Below are 16,619 nucleotides of genomic sequence, written 5' to 3'. Positions count from 1 at the left end.
CTTGCTAACTGTTACAGCAAATTGTGATAAGAAGGCGCTAAAAATCGATTAACTTACTTTAAGGGATTTAAAGGCTTAACGAATGGTACAAAGCAAATGATTTAATTCAAAAGGTAGAGCTAAAAAGTATATTGAGAAATTGTGGAGAAAAACGAATTATAAATTAAGAGTAACTACTTTAAAAAAATATAGTCTTAATTGTATTTTAAGAAATGTTAATGTAAACAATAATCATATGAGAAGAGCGAGAACTGACAGAATGTACTTTGGGAAAATATGGAAAATTATTATTATTATTATTTTTTTATTCGACAAAATTACGAGAGCGTATTTTAAGAAATGTAGGCGGAGTTTTAACCAAATATAATATATAATATATATAGAATATAAGATATAATATCAACAAAATTGTCTAAAAATAGAAATTCAGAATTGAAATAATATCTTTTTAACAATAACTTAAGTCAAAAATAAAGTCAGAATTGGGAAAAGCTGAAGGAACATCAAACAAATTTCAACTTAAAGGAGATGTAGTTTAAATTGTCAAAAATAACGTTTTAGCTTAATTCATAATATCCCAATCCAGAAATCTGTAGCGTCATTTTGACTGGAAATGCGCCGGAAAGTATGCCATGAAAAAGTTGCAAGTGAAGGTCTATTCCTATTTAGATAGTTCAAACAGCAAGTGGAAATTCAGTGATGCGCACTTATGATGAACAAATGCCAATCTTTTTTTACTACTGCAATCTTCCTGTTCCCCTCGCCATTTGCAACCCCTCAGCCATTTGCCACTTGCCAAATCGTTGCTCAATCTCTGACCTCCGGCTAAAAATGAACTCAATCGCAAAAAATTGACCAAGAGCAGAGCAACAAATCAAACAGAGCAAAACAAAAATGCGAATACATTGGCAAAAATCAATTTTCAATTTAAATTTTAGATGCCCGCTTTGTACCCTCCCATCTGTTACTCTTGCTGCCCCTTACCACGCCAATGCGCTTGTAAGATAAAAAGTGCGTTGAAGCAAAAAATGTAAATAGAATGGAAAGTTTACCCAACGCAATGAAAATGCTACAGGTTGTATGAGCCCTTATGTTGGTGGCTAAAGCAGGACAGAGGCAACGGGTAACCGTCAGTCGATTTCAAAATCAAATATTGCCGCATAAATCTGGCGAAAGAAGTTTTCTTTTTTGCGGTCAATGCAAAGGCGTATTCAACTTTTTGATTTGTATATATTGAATTGTTGGCTCTGTTCTGGGGTTCCTTTGATTTTTATCGCTGTTCCGAGTTTCTTTTTTTATTTGTAATTTTTGTTCTTCTTTGTGTATCTACGAGTTCTGTTTCATTGTTGGGACTATCCCGCAAGTTGATTTTGTTTGCCTAACCCTCGAGTGTGTTGCGTGCATTTCATTAGCATTAGCCGTCTCGATGTATCTTTGAGATACACACGTCTAAGTATAGTATATGCGTTTCGGCAAACAAATCAAAACTGTCCAGGAAATTGCTTTCCCCACAGTCGGAGGTCTTTTAGCCAATCTTGTATATAAGTAAGTATTTACTTAATGTAGCTTCACTATATTTAAGACTGGGCAATTTTACACACAAACGGACTTAATATTAGATACATCAAACATTCGGTGCATTACAGTTGCGAGTATTATAATTTTGTCATTAAATATGTAACGATTTAAAGAATTTCTGTTAATTTTAAGAGCTAAGTTTGTCAAATTTTAGATTATATTTTATTAATATAAAATATAAATTCTTCTATTGCCTGTTAAGGTATTTAGTATTTGTGAACCTTTAGATAGCATTAGCTACTGTTACTTAACTTTACTTTGATGCATCTACATAACTAATAATTCATTTGCTTGTTCAAATTTAATAACATTTCATTAAATTTATTACAGCCTGTTGCCTGCAGAGTCATCCATTAGTAGAGTTATTGAGTTCGTGTCCTGTCACAGGAACTGGATACTGAAGTTTCTGCTGTATTCACTTTCTTCATTCTATTGCAAAGTTCCTGCGAAATTAATTCATTAGCATTTTATTACTTTGACGTTGTGATGCTGCAGCCAACATTGAAGACTCCCCTTGGTTCCCTTTCTGCACCCTCTCTTACCGTCACCCCTCCCACCGTTCAGCAGTCTTGTCTTTGTTTTCATTTGCCGTTACTTTGATGTGTAATTAAATCAATAATCACTTTCGAGTCGTGCATCAGGCAGTTTATTAGCTGATTGAACAAAGACGGAGACATCATCGACAGGTGACACCAACTAAGACAATGACTAAGTAATTTTGGATTTTAGTGTGCATTATTTTTAAAGTACAATTCAATAATTTGGAGCAAACTATGCGTAAATTTAAATAAATTCATAAAATTTATAGTGTTCAAAATAAAATTAAAAAAATAAGACTTAAATTAAAATGCATTTAAATGATCAATTAATTTAGAATAAAATTGTAAGCAATATGTACCTTTTTAACATTTTACTTATCAAAATTCCATCACCTACGCCTAACAACCAAATACAAGAAACAGTTTTTAATAGTGAAGTCGGGCAATACCCGCATTGGATTACTATAATATTATATTACTCGGCTACTAATTTTTAAAGGTTCACATGATACTGAAGTCATTTAAAAAGCTTTTACAATTAGTTCCAGATCAAAGTATGTAACAGGGAAAGCTTTTAAATAATCTACATTTTAAATTATTAAAAATCAGTTAAAGCAAGGACAAATGTTCAACGTAAGCTTAACCATAATTGAAAAGTATTAAATTCGCAAAGCATAACTACAAGTATTTTGTGAAGGACTTCCATTAAAATGTATCCAAATAGCTGAACATATTCCCTCTCATGTAACAAATTTAACCCTGTAGGGAATATACATATACACGTATACAGCTTGACTGCTTCGCAATTTGAATTTAGAATTGATTCTTTGAATTCTTGAATTGCAGACATGGTCAAAGAAGAATTTACTGTAATTGTAATGTATATGTGTGTGTGAGTTGCGTATTTTTATTTAAATTTTGTTCAATGAAAATAAATTCTTATTTAAAGGTAATATTTCATGCTTCTTCCTGCTATCCTGTTGTTATCCTGTTATCCTTGTTGAATTCCCTTCGCTGGCGTTGTGTATCGCATTACAGAAGCGGAGCGAGTGGCGCGAATATCCTGTGCCACATTCAGCTGTTGCTTCAACTTGTGCCCCGTCTTAGCCTTATCGGTTGCCTTATCATTGGCCATGCAACATAAAACAATAAATATTTTATGGCCTTTTTGCTGAGCGCATAAATCTCTTGAAATTGATACTTACAAAAGTGTGTGTGCTGTGTTGTGTTGTGTTGCGTATGTGTGTGTGTGTGTGTGTGTGTGTGGCAAGCAAAGCAGGAAGAATCGCACATTGCCACATTGACACACTCAGAAGCTGCTACTCGCATATTTGCAACATTTATTTTTTTGTTGCTTACCCGTGGGAGTGTACAGTGTACACATTACCACCCCTCTCTACTCACCCTTTCCGTCTTTCTATCTACCTTCCTTCTTCCCTTTTTAGCCAGACTCTTAAGCTACCTCAGCTTGCAGGATTTACACATTGATTCGTTGTGTATTTTGGCAGTTGTTGCGTGCTTAGCAGATTGCGTATTAAAGCCAACTTGTAGAGTGGCTAATGGTTAGAATTTTTGGCAACACGTTAAGGCCATCAAAGCTGAGCTTGTCAGTTGGCTAAGCGTGGAATTCAATGTAATTTGCATGCCAGTATGGTAACAGTTGATTACATCTGACATCGGACTTGGTGTACTTAAGATTTGATACCAAAATAACAACAGGTAAATATGCATTAAGAAAAAAGGACACACTTGAGTTAAAAAACTTCGACTAAGTGATACCCTGTGACCGCGAGATTTTTAATTGGGAAAATTCAAAAAATATTATTATTTTATAAATATATTTAATACCGTTTCATAAATAAAATAATATTTAAAAAAGTTAAAATTGAATTTCCTTTTTTTTACATCAAATAAAAGCCTAAGGATTTATTTAGATAATAAATTATAATCAATAAAAATGAAAAAAATGGAAAATTTAATTTTTAATTATTAGTATTTATTTGAGTACATAATTTTAAGGCAAAATCTTGATCACAATGACATTCCGCTAAGAAATCTAAAACATTTTGGCAGGGATATGACAGTTTGACGCTATCGGGAACTTTTTATCAAAGGTATTTTCTAGTCGAGCAGTCTCTGCTACCAAAACATGGTCACAATGCACTAAAAAAGTCATCACACATTAACGACAAGGTCATAAAATACTGAAAAAATACCGTTGTTACATTTGATGCCCAATTAACGTATTTACCACTTCAAATTTAGCCATGCACAAAATTTGTATAGCTCTAAAAGAGAGAGAGTAGGAGAGAATGAGCGAGAAAAGTGAGAGGGAGAATAAATAAGAGTGCGCCAAAGGCAGAACGTGCCACAAAGCACAAAAGGTTACAGAGCAGACTACCCCACACATTCCCTCTTCTTTCTATTTTCTCCGCTTTGCCGTGACTTTCCCACAAGAAAGCGAAACATTTGTCGCTTGACTGCAGTTTGGAGTTGGAGAGAAGAAGGAAGCCGCTATGAGGAGCTGCACTTCATTAAAAACCAGCAGGAATTACGACGGTCGAATAGAGAACACCCTGTTTATAGATTGAAAAAGTTGTAAATTTTTTTTTACCTATGATTTGGTCGAGAATATCAGGATGTTCAAATCGAAATCACACTATTCTATCCTATCTCTAAGTTTAAACATTTTTTTCTCCTTCCCGCATAGGGTACGGGAGTTTTAAGGTAAGTGATAAGGTAATTTAAAAAACAAACACCGTTTTTATATTCATTGCAATATGAATAATATTCACACTTTCCCTATCTAAATTTTACAGGGTATAAAAGGATGGCTTAGTGAGAGAACTTTGTCGTTAGGCGACTAATGACTTCAGCAATTACAAAACACAAATGCAAAAAAGACTTTAAAAAAATGAGTGATGTAATGCGCGTAACACGATGCCCTCTCACTCGCTCCCTCCCTTTCATTCTCTCTCTCTCTGACTCCCTCTCTTTCTTATTGTTGCTTGTTGACATAACGAATACCTTAACATTATTTTTTTAGCTCCCTTTGCCCTCCTTGCTTGTGCACTTCCGCTCCACTTTTACGCATTACTCGCATTGCGACGCCGCGCCGTTGAGCGGTTTGTCGAGTTAATGACACTGGCAGCTGGAGCCGTCACTCCGTCACCCCGTCTTCCCTTCTCCCCGTTCACCCATTGCATCCTGTACCTTTGCAGTGGTCCTGTCAACGTCGTCGAGGCGTGCAAAAATCATTTTTCTCTCACATTTTTTACATCGCCCTTCAGCAACATTTTATTTATATTTTTCATTTTTCACATTTCTGCGAAAATTGCCTATTATTGTGTGTGTGTGTGTGTATGTGTGTGTGCTTGTGTTTGTGTAGGGATTTCCTTTTGACGTTGTTATTGCAATTGTTGTGATCGCATTGAGGACTCAAGGTGCCTTGTGTGGTGGCAAGGCGAATTCCATATATTATATTATTTTGGCTTCTGTCGTTGACACTTAATTATTTGTATAAATAGGCGCAGATGTTAAACTGTTAAAGGGTAACAACGATTATCTGACAGCTGCGGCATGTTCTCAATTGTTGCATAAAAGTCAAGGGATCACTGAATTGGATAACTACTTATCATATTAATAAGAAAAACTTGCAAATTGTAATACCAAACGATTTTACAGTAACTTAATGTATTGTACATTTATAAAATTGCAAATGCAATGAAACCTTTTAAAAGTAATTTAAATCTAATTAAATAAAATAAATAATTATATTTTTTGTTTTATAATTTTGCTTAGATTTCTTATCAAAAATTAAAGAAGTAATGAATAAGTCTAAGAGTATTGTAATTTCTGTAATTATTATTTATTAAATCTGTTTTATATTTTAAAAAAGTTTGAAGTAAAGTGCCTTATATTTTAAATGAATCTTTAAATTCTTTAGGTTTATACCTTGAAAAAATATTAAGTCTCTTCTCAGACTTAAGCTTAATCAAGAGCTTTTCTTATGAAGCTTGTTTTTCTGACAGTTAACAAAAGTTTCGAGATTTGAACCAATCTGTTACTAAAACTTCTGTTTATCTAGGTCAACCAGCTCCAAGTACAATTTCATGAGCTGCACAACTTCAATCCCATGTTGAAAGTTTTGCTGACAAATAAAACGCTCAGAATTCTTGGTCCTATTTTTCTAATGCAAATATCAGTGCACTTCATCAATCCTCATTCCGTTTTCTCTGGTTTTCTCAGTGAGAGAAAACTTTGAAGCTAAGTCCATTTCTCATAACTATTTTAAGTTTTATTTCTCTAATGGGTTGGGAGATTTTACAGTGGCTTCTGTGACTATTTGACAACAATTGTTTGCGGCTTGCGGGGACTGCAGCTGTCAATCCCATGAGCCAAATTAAAAATGCAAAATGTCCTGGACATCAAGTGGCTTTTTGGTTGCCCCTCTGACAGTTGTTGGCCCAGATGCTTTGCGGAACATTTGGATCGTTGAAATTGTTCGAATGCTAAACCACATTGTAAATAACGCGAAAATCAAAGCATGTCCAAATGGGAAAACATTTAGAAATGCATTTGTAAATTTGTGCTACTCTTCAATTGGCAACACTTTGGTAAGGAATATGTTGAGGATACAAAAATTTCAAATTTATTTAAAAAACTGTGAGAATTTAATAATACAGCCGAATAATAAAGACAAAAGAAAAATGATATATTTTTTTTTCATAATAATTGTAAGTTAAACAATAAACTCAGGAAATGTTACAGTTTTCGAACAGAAAAATAAAAACTGGATTAAATAGTTGTGATACGCTTGATAATGTCATAAAAAGTTGAATAACTAATAAAAATACCGCATAATATTGCAATCAGCATGTCATAGCAACATTATAGCTTAGCAACATATTGCCAACGCCATATTTTATGTTTGAAGCAAGCGAAAAGTGTTGCAGATCAAACAAGTTTTATGCATTTATAATGAGACAAACTTCTGGTTGACATTGCATGTTCAATGGCTATCAGAACTCGAGCTTAGCCAGCGATAATCATAACAATAACATGAGTTAATGAACTGCACATTGTCTTGCCTCTTATGCGTATTTGCATATTGGTTGATGTTGTTGTTGTTGATGGGTTTTATTGGGGAGTGAATAACTGTGTGCTACTTAAATGCAAAATAAGCTAAATACTCATTTCATAATTGAATAACACTCAGTTGTGTGCATGGACAGAGTCTGATAAGCAGCAATATTACTGAGTATTTCCCTCTCTATTCAAAATTATTCAAAGATTGAACTAGTCAAATATACAAATATATTTTCAATGCATATTATTACATTTTGCATATTGCTCTTGTTGGTTTTGTGTGCATGCGTGAGTGTGTGTAAATAGACAATTTCTAATTTTAATTTGTGTGTGGTCTATGAATAGTTCTCAATTTGATACTAAACTATTATCACGCCTTTGCCACAATTTGTCGGTCATCGAAATGTTTACAAATAGAAAAACAATAATTCATAAACATTGTGGTTTAATTTGCACTTTGATCCGAGAACAATAAAAGTAACAGTCATTTTTTTACAATTTGATTGTTCATTCATTGATAAGTCTGGCAAGATATAGGGTATATTACTAAGCGAGCATGCCTAATTGAATTTCTTTTGTTACTACAATTATTTTCAACGATCATTATTCATAATTTGAATTTTCACAACAAACTTTGTATACTTTACTTTTGTATAAAAATAAAGCCTTATCGACGAAATAAATAAACCTACAAATGAAGAGACTAAAACACATACCCCGATTATTAGGTCAGGTCTCAAAAACCAGTCTGAAGAGCAGCGATAAACTACGTCATAACTATGACATAGATGGGCAATTCGAACTTTGGATATACTCAACCAATATGCAGTCCTAATCAGCCCAAAAAAAAACTAATGATTTAGAGACGAGTTTGCAGTATTTTACTTTCGGACAGGTTAGGCACACACCTTAACAAAAGGTGTGAGTGTGTGTGTGAGAAGTCATCAAAAACTTGTAATTAATATTTAAACAAAGTTCAATTCAAGGCAGCCCACAGCAGCAGCGACTTCAGTCTGAAATCGTCGCCGGAACGAAACACATTAAAAATCCACGTCAAATTATCAATGTTTATAACTTTTACATAAACTTTTTTTAAAAGAAAAATATAAAAGTGTCGGTAAGAATCGTTGAGTTATTTATAAATATGCACTTTTTGCTTGGCAACTTGACAATGTTGGTTGTTTGTGAATGAGTTGCTAGGGGAATGAAAGGTCGCCCAATGACGCAGTCGGAATTCACATTTGGTGGCCATAAGAACTACGGAGTTCAGAGGTCGCCGCAGTTGTGTTTTGCAGATAAACCTGCCCCGAGAGTCTCGTGCGTAAATAGTTTCAAAGTCAAGACTACTATAATTGGAACTCAAGCATAACGAGCTATACTCGAGCTATAATCTTAAGCCGGACCCATGGCTTATCAATTTGTGACGAAGGCATAGCCGAGGGTTATCATCGCACTTGACCAATATTTATTTTCACATTTGTTGTTTTTTTGCTTTTGGGTTTATGGTGATTCAATTGAATTGAAAGTATTACACACTGATATGAATACAATTACAGTAATCACTCGCCAAATTAAACTGGCTCGATTATTGTTTGGCATAATATGTATGAAATTTCGAATGGTTATATAACATTTTTCAGATATTTGTAAAAATGAAAATAAAACTGTATAATGCTGTATAGTGATCTGGTTTTAAATGTGATTTTTCGATAAACAAAACCCAACGTTTTTTATATTTCTTTAATTAAATTAAATTAAAAGTATTTCAAATCTAAATATGATTGTTGGATTAAATTTAAGAGCTGTGTAAGAAAAGTGTGTAATTTATCGAGTGACTACTGTATAAACAAGCAAGCTATAATCAGCATAATAGCATATGTACTACAGTTTCAAATAACATGACAAAGTTTCGTTCTCGCAGCCCAATCAACGGATCAACAGTCAACTTTTGTACTTCACAGCGATCACATCTACAATTTATACAATACACTATATAAACACTCTGTGTATATAGAAAAAATGACATTAATAATGCGCTTTAAGCAGTTGCTACTCTTAACATTGTGTCTGGGTCTGGTACTCGAGTGTAATGCGGATTTATCATTTATATTTGGAAACACGACTTTATTCAATGTGAACTTCAAATCGCCGGCTTGGTTGGGTCGATCTCTACCCGTTGTTAGCAATATTCGCATTGATAATGATGTGGATCCAAATATTTTGGTTGATTCTCATTTGAATACGGTAAGTTAAGGAAAAATAGTTAAGTACCGCAGATAAACTTTCTTCAAAGTTATTATATATAATCAAGCAAATAAATAGTTTTTATAAATCAACCATAATGATTAAAAAAATCGTTGAGTGTAATTCATTAATTAATAAAGTGATATCATCAGAGTCATTAAGTCCTGTAATATATATATAGCAGCGAGTGAAGATTAAAAATTGTAGTGTAATGAACACTAATGTTTTGTTTAAATTTTTCATATTATTTTTCAATAAGTAATCTTTAATGAAAGTCGATTCTATTTGTCATAATGTAAAGCGATAGTAAAAATATTAATAAAACGTATTGTAAGTAATCGTATAGTTAATATAATCACAAAAAGTTTTCTAATTGTAGTTTTAGTAAAGTTGTAAAATCAATCTACTCATCATAAGATTTTTTGATATTCCTGAGTTAACTTCTGGTTATTTTGTTTACAGTACGGTCTTATTCAGAAATACGGTTATCCGGCGGAGAATCACACTGTGGTAACAGATGATGGCTATATATTAACCCTACATCGTATTGCCAGACCCGGAGCAACTCCAGTACTCCTCGTGCACGGACTTTTGGACAGTTCTGCCACATGGGTGATGATGGGACCAGGCAAGGGATTAGGTAAGACGATGACTGAAACTTACTGAATTAACCATTTTAATTCAATTTCTGATCTTCATTAGGTTATCTGCTTTATGAGCAAGGCTACGATGTCTGGATGGCAAATGTGAGGGGAAATACGTATTCGAGGGGGCACATAAAGTACACACATAATCATGCTAAATACTGGGATTTCACATTTCACGAAATGGGCGTCCATGATATACCCAGTTCTATTGATTTTATACTCAAGAAAACTGGCTACCCACAGCTTCATTACATTGGACACTCGCAGGGAACCGTTGTCTTCTGGATTATGGGCAGTGAGAGACCCGAGTATATGAAAAAAATTATCTATATGCAGGCCTTGGCACCCGTTGCATATCTGAATCATTGCAAGAGTCCCGTAGTTAATTTCCTGGCTGAATTTCACACTTCGGTGAGCGTAAGTCCCTTTCCCTTCGATTTATAGTTTGTCAACCTCTTGTTGATTCAAGTTTCTTTTATTCTACAGTTTATATTGAAGTTGATTGGCGTACATGAATTTCTGCCTCAAAATGAGTTCATTGTGATGTTCAATCAGCTGATTTGCGATGAGACTACAATCACCAAAGAAATCTGCTCGAATGTGATCTTCCTCACGACAGGCTTTGATAAATACCAGTTGAATGAGACCATGTTGCCAGTTGTTGTGGGGCATGCCCCAGCTGGTGCCTCAACCAAACAGATGCAGCACTTTGGTCAGCTCCGAAGATCTGGAACCTTCCGCCAGTTCGATTATGGTTGGCTGCGGAATCATTGGCGTTATAATAGCATTACACCTCCCGAATACAAACTGGAGAATGTTAAGGCCAAGGTTGCATTGTACTACGCTGAAAACGATTGGTTGGCCCAACCCGATGATGTGGAGGCTCTAAGTCTTCATCTGCCCAACGTGGTATCCCAATATCTAGTCGACTATCCGAAATTCAATCATCTCGACTTCATTTGGGGAGTAGATGCTCGGGATTTACTCTGGGATCGCATGCTAAGAAATATGCAATCCATTGATAATGAACATTTCAGGGACAATTTAACTGCCTGAAAAGAGTTAGTGTAAGAATCCTAAACTAGCAGTATGATAATAAGTATATAATAACTATTTATTGATTGTGCAAATCTTAGAATAATCAAATAAAGTGCATGTGATAATGTTTATATATCCCAAAAACATTTGGATTCTTTTGATTGGTCAAAATACAATTTTTTTTTTTTTTTGAAAGTCAAGTTTAAAATTGAATTGTTACTTGTTTGCAGAGCATATCCTAGTCGAGTACAACAGCTTACAATATAATGTCTTATTAAATTAAGCCTAGGAAAATGAATTTTCGCTTAGTCGCACACAGTTGGATAATGAGCATTATCTATAAGTATAAGTGTAAATTACAGCTTATTTGGTCAAGTATGGTCCAATTGGATAAAGTTTTTTTTAATGAAAAATTATTTGTAATAATAATTTGTACACAAAGGGAAGCGGTAAAACTACTGCCTGCCTCAAGTTCTGATCAATTTCATACAAAAATGGTCAACTGACACAAAAAAAAAAAACGATGGAAATAGGACCTGTTAACAAAAAGTGTGAGCGAAAAAACGCTTGTCTGACGGAAGCTTTTACATTTTTTATTTATGTAGGAGCACAAGTCATGTTAATTGTTAAATTAGATTATGGGAAAATCTACATGAATATAGGAAAAAATTTCTCCCTCTCCGAATGATGTCTATTATATAATCCCATAAACTAAGAGAAACCTAATCGATATGATGAATTGATTCTAAGTATAAGTAACTCGATCAGACTTCGGCAAGATATACTTTAGACGATCTATTATGGCATCTAATATTATATTATAATATATAAGTTACGTGACATGTCTATAAATTTATTTTATTACTCCATTTTAGAGCAGAATCGTGCAAATGAATTACGTTCCACACTAAAGAACTAGTATATAAGTAAGCTCTCTCCATTTCGCCAAAAGTTTTGCAGTTAGACAGACGAAACATTTCCCGGATATGTCTTTACTAATTGGCTGGCTAATCTGGCTGTTCCTTGATGGAATCTTGGCTCGGACACAGCTTGATCCATCTGTATTAGAAGATTCTAAGCTGGATACGGTTGGTTTTCGAAAAGATCAACTTAATATATTACAGAGCTGTTTATATATTTTCATTATTTATATTTAATTGTCCAAAGTTTGAGCTGATTCAAAAGTACAATTATCCTGCGGAGAAACATAATGTAGACACTGATGATGGTTATATAATTACCATTCATCGCATTCCAATGCTCGGAGCGATTCCTGTATTATTGATGCATGGACTTTTCGACGCCTCTACCACATGGGTGATGCAGGGTCCCACCAAGGGGTTAGGTAAGTAATGTACATATATCTATAATCTTTGGAAATTGTATATGTGATTTCCCCAGGTTACTTGCTTCATGATCGGGGCTACGATGTCTGGATGGGAAATATAAGAGGAAATACGTATGGCAGGAAACACAAATTTCTTAAGCAGCATCAGCCTGAGTTCTGGGATTATTCCTTTCATGAAATAGGCATCTTTGACATACCAAATACCATTGATTATGTGCTCAACAATACGGGCTACTCCCAACTGCAGTATATTGGGCATTCCCAGGGCACAACGTCCTTTTTTGTAATGGGCAGTGAGAGACCCGATTATATGTCAAAGATCATCTCAATGCATGCGATGGCACCCGTTGCCTTCTTCGAACATACCAAGAGTCCGGTGATAAAATTTTTGGGTGAAGCTCAAACATCATCTATTGTGAGATATTTTCAACTAATATTATTTAATTCCTTCAAGTCTTCTTAATTTTTATTTAGATAATGAACAAGTTTTTTGGCACCCATGAGTTTTTGCCAAGATCCGAGCTTACAAACACGTTTAGCAAATTCATTTGTGCCTCTGATTTGACTCAGCCGATCTGTTCGAATATGATCTTCTTGACGACAGGATTTAACTCAGATCAGTTAAACCTGACCATGTTACCAGTGTTTATTGCCCATGCTCCAGCTGGAGCATCAACCAAACAAGTAATGCACTTTGGCCAGGTGCGAGCTTTGGGTGGACTACGAAAATTCGACTATGGGCTCGTGCAGAATCTTCAGCGATACAAAACTGTGACTCCTCCGGAATACAATTTAAGGAATGTCAGGGCCAAGGTTTCTTTGTATTATGGCCAAAACGATTGGTTGGCACAGCCCGAAGATGTCAAATTATTGCTTAATAAGTTGCCCAATGTCATATATGATTATCTCAGTGACTATCAGAAATTTAATCATTTGGATTTCGTTTGGGGTATTGATTCCTGGGATTTGATCTGGGAACGCATTTTTAATAATATGCAAGTTCATGATCTCTCGATAAGGTACGGATCGTGGAATAAATAATAATAAATTGCAAAGAATCGGTTCCGGTACGTTACGAAACAACTATATCGGGAAAAGGTTCTATTTCAGTTTTCATCTTTAGGTTTTGGTATCAGTACCGGTACCTTTTGAAACCTTTTAAAATGATATGGTATCGTTTTATAATTATTATGACATCGAAGTAAATATCTAGATCCAGACAATGACAATTTTTTGAACAAATTTAATAAAATGTTAATCAAAATGACATCCCGCTTGAATGTCGGTACAGTTAAGTTATGACAGTTCGAAGTTGCTTATGACCTAGCAACTTTACAAGTCAAAATATTTTCTCAGAATCAAGTTCATAGAGTCGTTATATACTAATTACGATATAAGGAGTTGATTAAAAGTAAACCCTTGAGATTTAAAATTTTGAATTTTTGATAGTCGAAAATAAAAAAGTTTTCTAAATAAACAAAATTTGGATACAGAATAAATATAGAGGCGAAACCATTATTAGAATGACATTCCGATTTAAAATCGGTACAGTTTTGCCAAAGTTATGATAGTTCGAAGTTGGTCACACCTTTGTACTAGCAACTTTACAAGTCAAAATATATTTTTGACATAATTTATTACAAGAAAATGAAAGTCCTCAGAATTAAGTTTAAATTGTGGTTTTTTATACTATTTACGATATTAGCAGTTGATTAAAAGTAAAAGCTTGAGATTTAAAATTTTGAATTTTCAAAATATCAAAGGGGGGACCCTTACCATCAGCATAGAACCATGGCTACGATAGTCGAAAAATAATAAAATTTTCTAATAGAACAAAATTTGGATACATAATGAATTAAGAGGCAGAATCATGATCAAAATGACATTCCGTTTGTATGCCTCTGACCTAGCAACTTTACAAGTCAAACTATTTCTAAATTTTGAAATGAATTTTTACAAGAAAATGAAAGGCTTCAGAATGAAGTTTAAAGTGCCGTTTTATACTAATTACGATACAAGGAATTAAAATTTTGAATCTTTAAAATTTCTGTTAACCTATTAGATTTTTATTTTGCTACTCGATATAATATTACGCTATTGGCTACATACAGTTCGTTGGCAACGGATCGATCGTCGGGCGCAGTTCTAACAGGATTACTAGTAACTAGTAACTATAGTTACTTGTAATAGTTACAATATTGGATAAGCAAAGCAAACTAATTCGATAAGGATAATTTCTTAAACAGTTAGTACATCGTTTACAACAAAAGCGGAACTAAAAAGCGTTGTTTAAATAATAATGCATCTAATGGCAAAATATAACTCATGGGACATTTATTTATTGCAAACATTTCGCGTTCAGGAACGAGGCATATACGAGGCATAAGTAATTTCTTGATCCATTCTTAGCCGCAATTCGTAGATTTCGGAAATGATTTTTGTAATATGATTCGAAATAAATTTCGTTTATAAGCATTTTATGAAGATAAATACTAATAATATGAGTAAAATATTTCGCTTTCTCATCGCACTGTGGCTGCATACAAATCTCGTGCTCTCAAGTATTTTAAAATATGATCCAAGCATCCTTGAAGATGCGCAACTGACAACAGTAAGTTGAGTATTACCAAAAATTTATTATTATTATTATTATTATTTATATATTTTATATTTATATTTGTAGATTGGTCTGATTAGAAAATACGGCTATAAGGCAGAGGAGCATAAGGTTGAGACCAAGGATGGTTTTCGACTGACAGCTCATCGCATACCCAAACCGGGGGCACAGCCTGTGCTGTTGGTGCATGGACTGGAGGATAGTTCCGCCACCTGGGTCCTTACTGGTCCCTGCTGTGGTCTGGCCTATCTGCTTAGTGATCGTGGCTATGATGTTTGGATGTTAAATACTCGCGGCAATCGTTATTCCCGAAAACATCGCAAGTATCATCCGTTGATGCGTCAGTTCTGGGACTTTTCATTTCATGAGATCGGCGTTTATGATATACCGGCCACCATTGACTATATGCTCGATCGTAGTAAGGGTTACAAGCAGGTGCATTATGTCGGTCACTCCCAGGGCACGACCTCGGTCTTTGTCATGGGATCCGAAAGACCCGAGTACATGAAGAAGGTCAAACTATTGCAGGCTCTCGCTCCTGTGGCGTATTTTGACAATCTTAATGCACCTTTTATTCAACTTATCAAGCCCTTTGCAAGAAGCCTATTAGTAAGTTCAAGTATCATAAAACCTGTGCACAGATTATTCAACGTTATTCCTACTTAATACTATTCTTGCAGAGCATGATTAAACTCTTTGGCATTTATGAGTTTCCACCGGAAAGAGAAGTTTGGAGCCGTTTGTATTATAAACTCTGTAGTTTTGCTTTTCCGAACACGTGTACTAACTTTTTAATGCTAGTAATGGGCCAGGATTATTCACAGTTCAATCAGACACTCATTCCATTGTTTTCCAAGCATTTTGTGGCTGGATCTTCTGTCAAATCCATTGAGCACTATACCCAATTGATTGAGCGAGGTGGCTTCTTTAAATATGATTTTGGTAATCCCAAAGTTAACATTAAAAAGTATGGCACCCGTAATCCTCCAGCCTACAAGGTGGGCAATATCAACTGTAAAGTGGCTTTGTATTATAGTGAAAATGATCAATTGACATCCTTTAAGGATGTGCAACGCTTGAGAAAACAATTGCCAAATGTCGTACACGATGAGCTTTTGGCTTATAAGAAATTTAATCACTTGGACTTTACTTTTGCAATCGATGCAAAAAAATTGTTATATGACAGCATGTTTAGAGTAATGGAAAAGGTGGACAAGGGGGAACTTTAGCAGTAAAATAAAAATATAGCTTAAAAATAAATATAATTAAAATAGCATACATAATTTTTTATAAATTTTCCCGTTACTTTGGTTTGTTAATCGAACTACGGTTGGTTTTTCCTCATAATGTCTTTCATTCCCTCAGGTTATTTTTTTTAATGTGGGGGATCTTGATGTCTGGATGGGAAATACACATTAGCAGAAAGCACAAAGTTATAAATTCTAATCAGATGGAGTTTTGGGATTTCTCTTTTCATGAAATAGGAATTTTTGGGTTATGGGCAGTGAGATACCCGAGTT

General features: G+C 34.4%; 3 protein-coding genes across 4 annotated transcripts; all 3 read left to right on the top strand.

Annotated features, from left to right (window-relative positions):
• Positions 1–9,138: 9,138 nt before the first annotated feature.
• On the top strand, positions 9,139–11,278 carry LOC117781929 (lipase 3-like). Of its 2 annotated transcripts, none has more exons than XM_034618814.1 (4): positions 9,139–9,449; positions 9,912–10,089; positions 10,152–10,507; positions 10,583–11,278. In XM_034618814.1, exons 1-4 carry the CDS (start codon positions 9,225–9,227, stop codon positions 11,150–11,152), a joined length of 1,329 nt encoding a protein of 442 aa, XP_034474705.1. In that variant the 5' UTR covers positions 9,139–9,224; the 3' UTR covers positions 11,153–11,278. The 2 variants fall into 2 exon arrangements, with proteins under 2 accessions (XP_034474705.1, XP_034474704.1); XM_034618813.1 differs by having other exon boundaries at positions 9,142–9,449; positions 10,152–10,513.
• Positions 11,279–12,120: 842 nt separating this feature from the next.
• LOC117779816 (lipase 3-like) lies at positions 12,121–13,523 on the top strand. The gene is made up of 4 exons (XM_034616138.1): positions 12,121–12,222; positions 12,302–12,479; positions 12,536–12,897; positions 12,957–13,523. Exons 1-4 carry the CDS (start codon positions 12,121–12,123, stop codon positions 13,521–13,523), a joined length of 1,209 nt encoding a protein of 402 aa, XP_034472029.1.
• Positions 13,524–14,909: 1,386 nt separating this feature from the next.
• On the top strand, positions 14,910–16,377 carry LOC117780384 (lipase 1-like). Its single transcript, XM_034616896.1, has 3 exons — positions 14,910–15,093; positions 15,166–15,708; positions 15,780–16,377. Exons 1-3 carry the CDS (start codon positions 14,962–14,964, stop codon positions 16,326–16,328), a joined length of 1,224 nt encoding a protein of 407 aa, XP_034472787.1. The 5' UTR covers positions 14,910–14,961; the 3' UTR covers positions 16,329–16,377.
• The last annotated feature ends 242 nt before the right edge of the window (positions 16,378–16,619 follow it).

The sequence above is a fragment of the Drosophila innubila genome, assembly GCF_004354385.1.
Source record: "Drosophila innubila isolate TH190305 chromosome 2L unlocalized genomic scaffold, UK_Dinn_1.0 4_B_2L, whole genome shotgun sequence".
In the NCBI taxonomy this organism is placed as follows: domain Eukaryota; kingdom Metazoa; phylum Arthropoda; class Insecta; order Diptera; family Drosophilidae; genus Drosophila; species Drosophila innubila.
The sequence above is the reverse complement of the archived record's forward strand: the minus strand, read 5'-3'. Positions and strand labels throughout refer to the sequence as shown.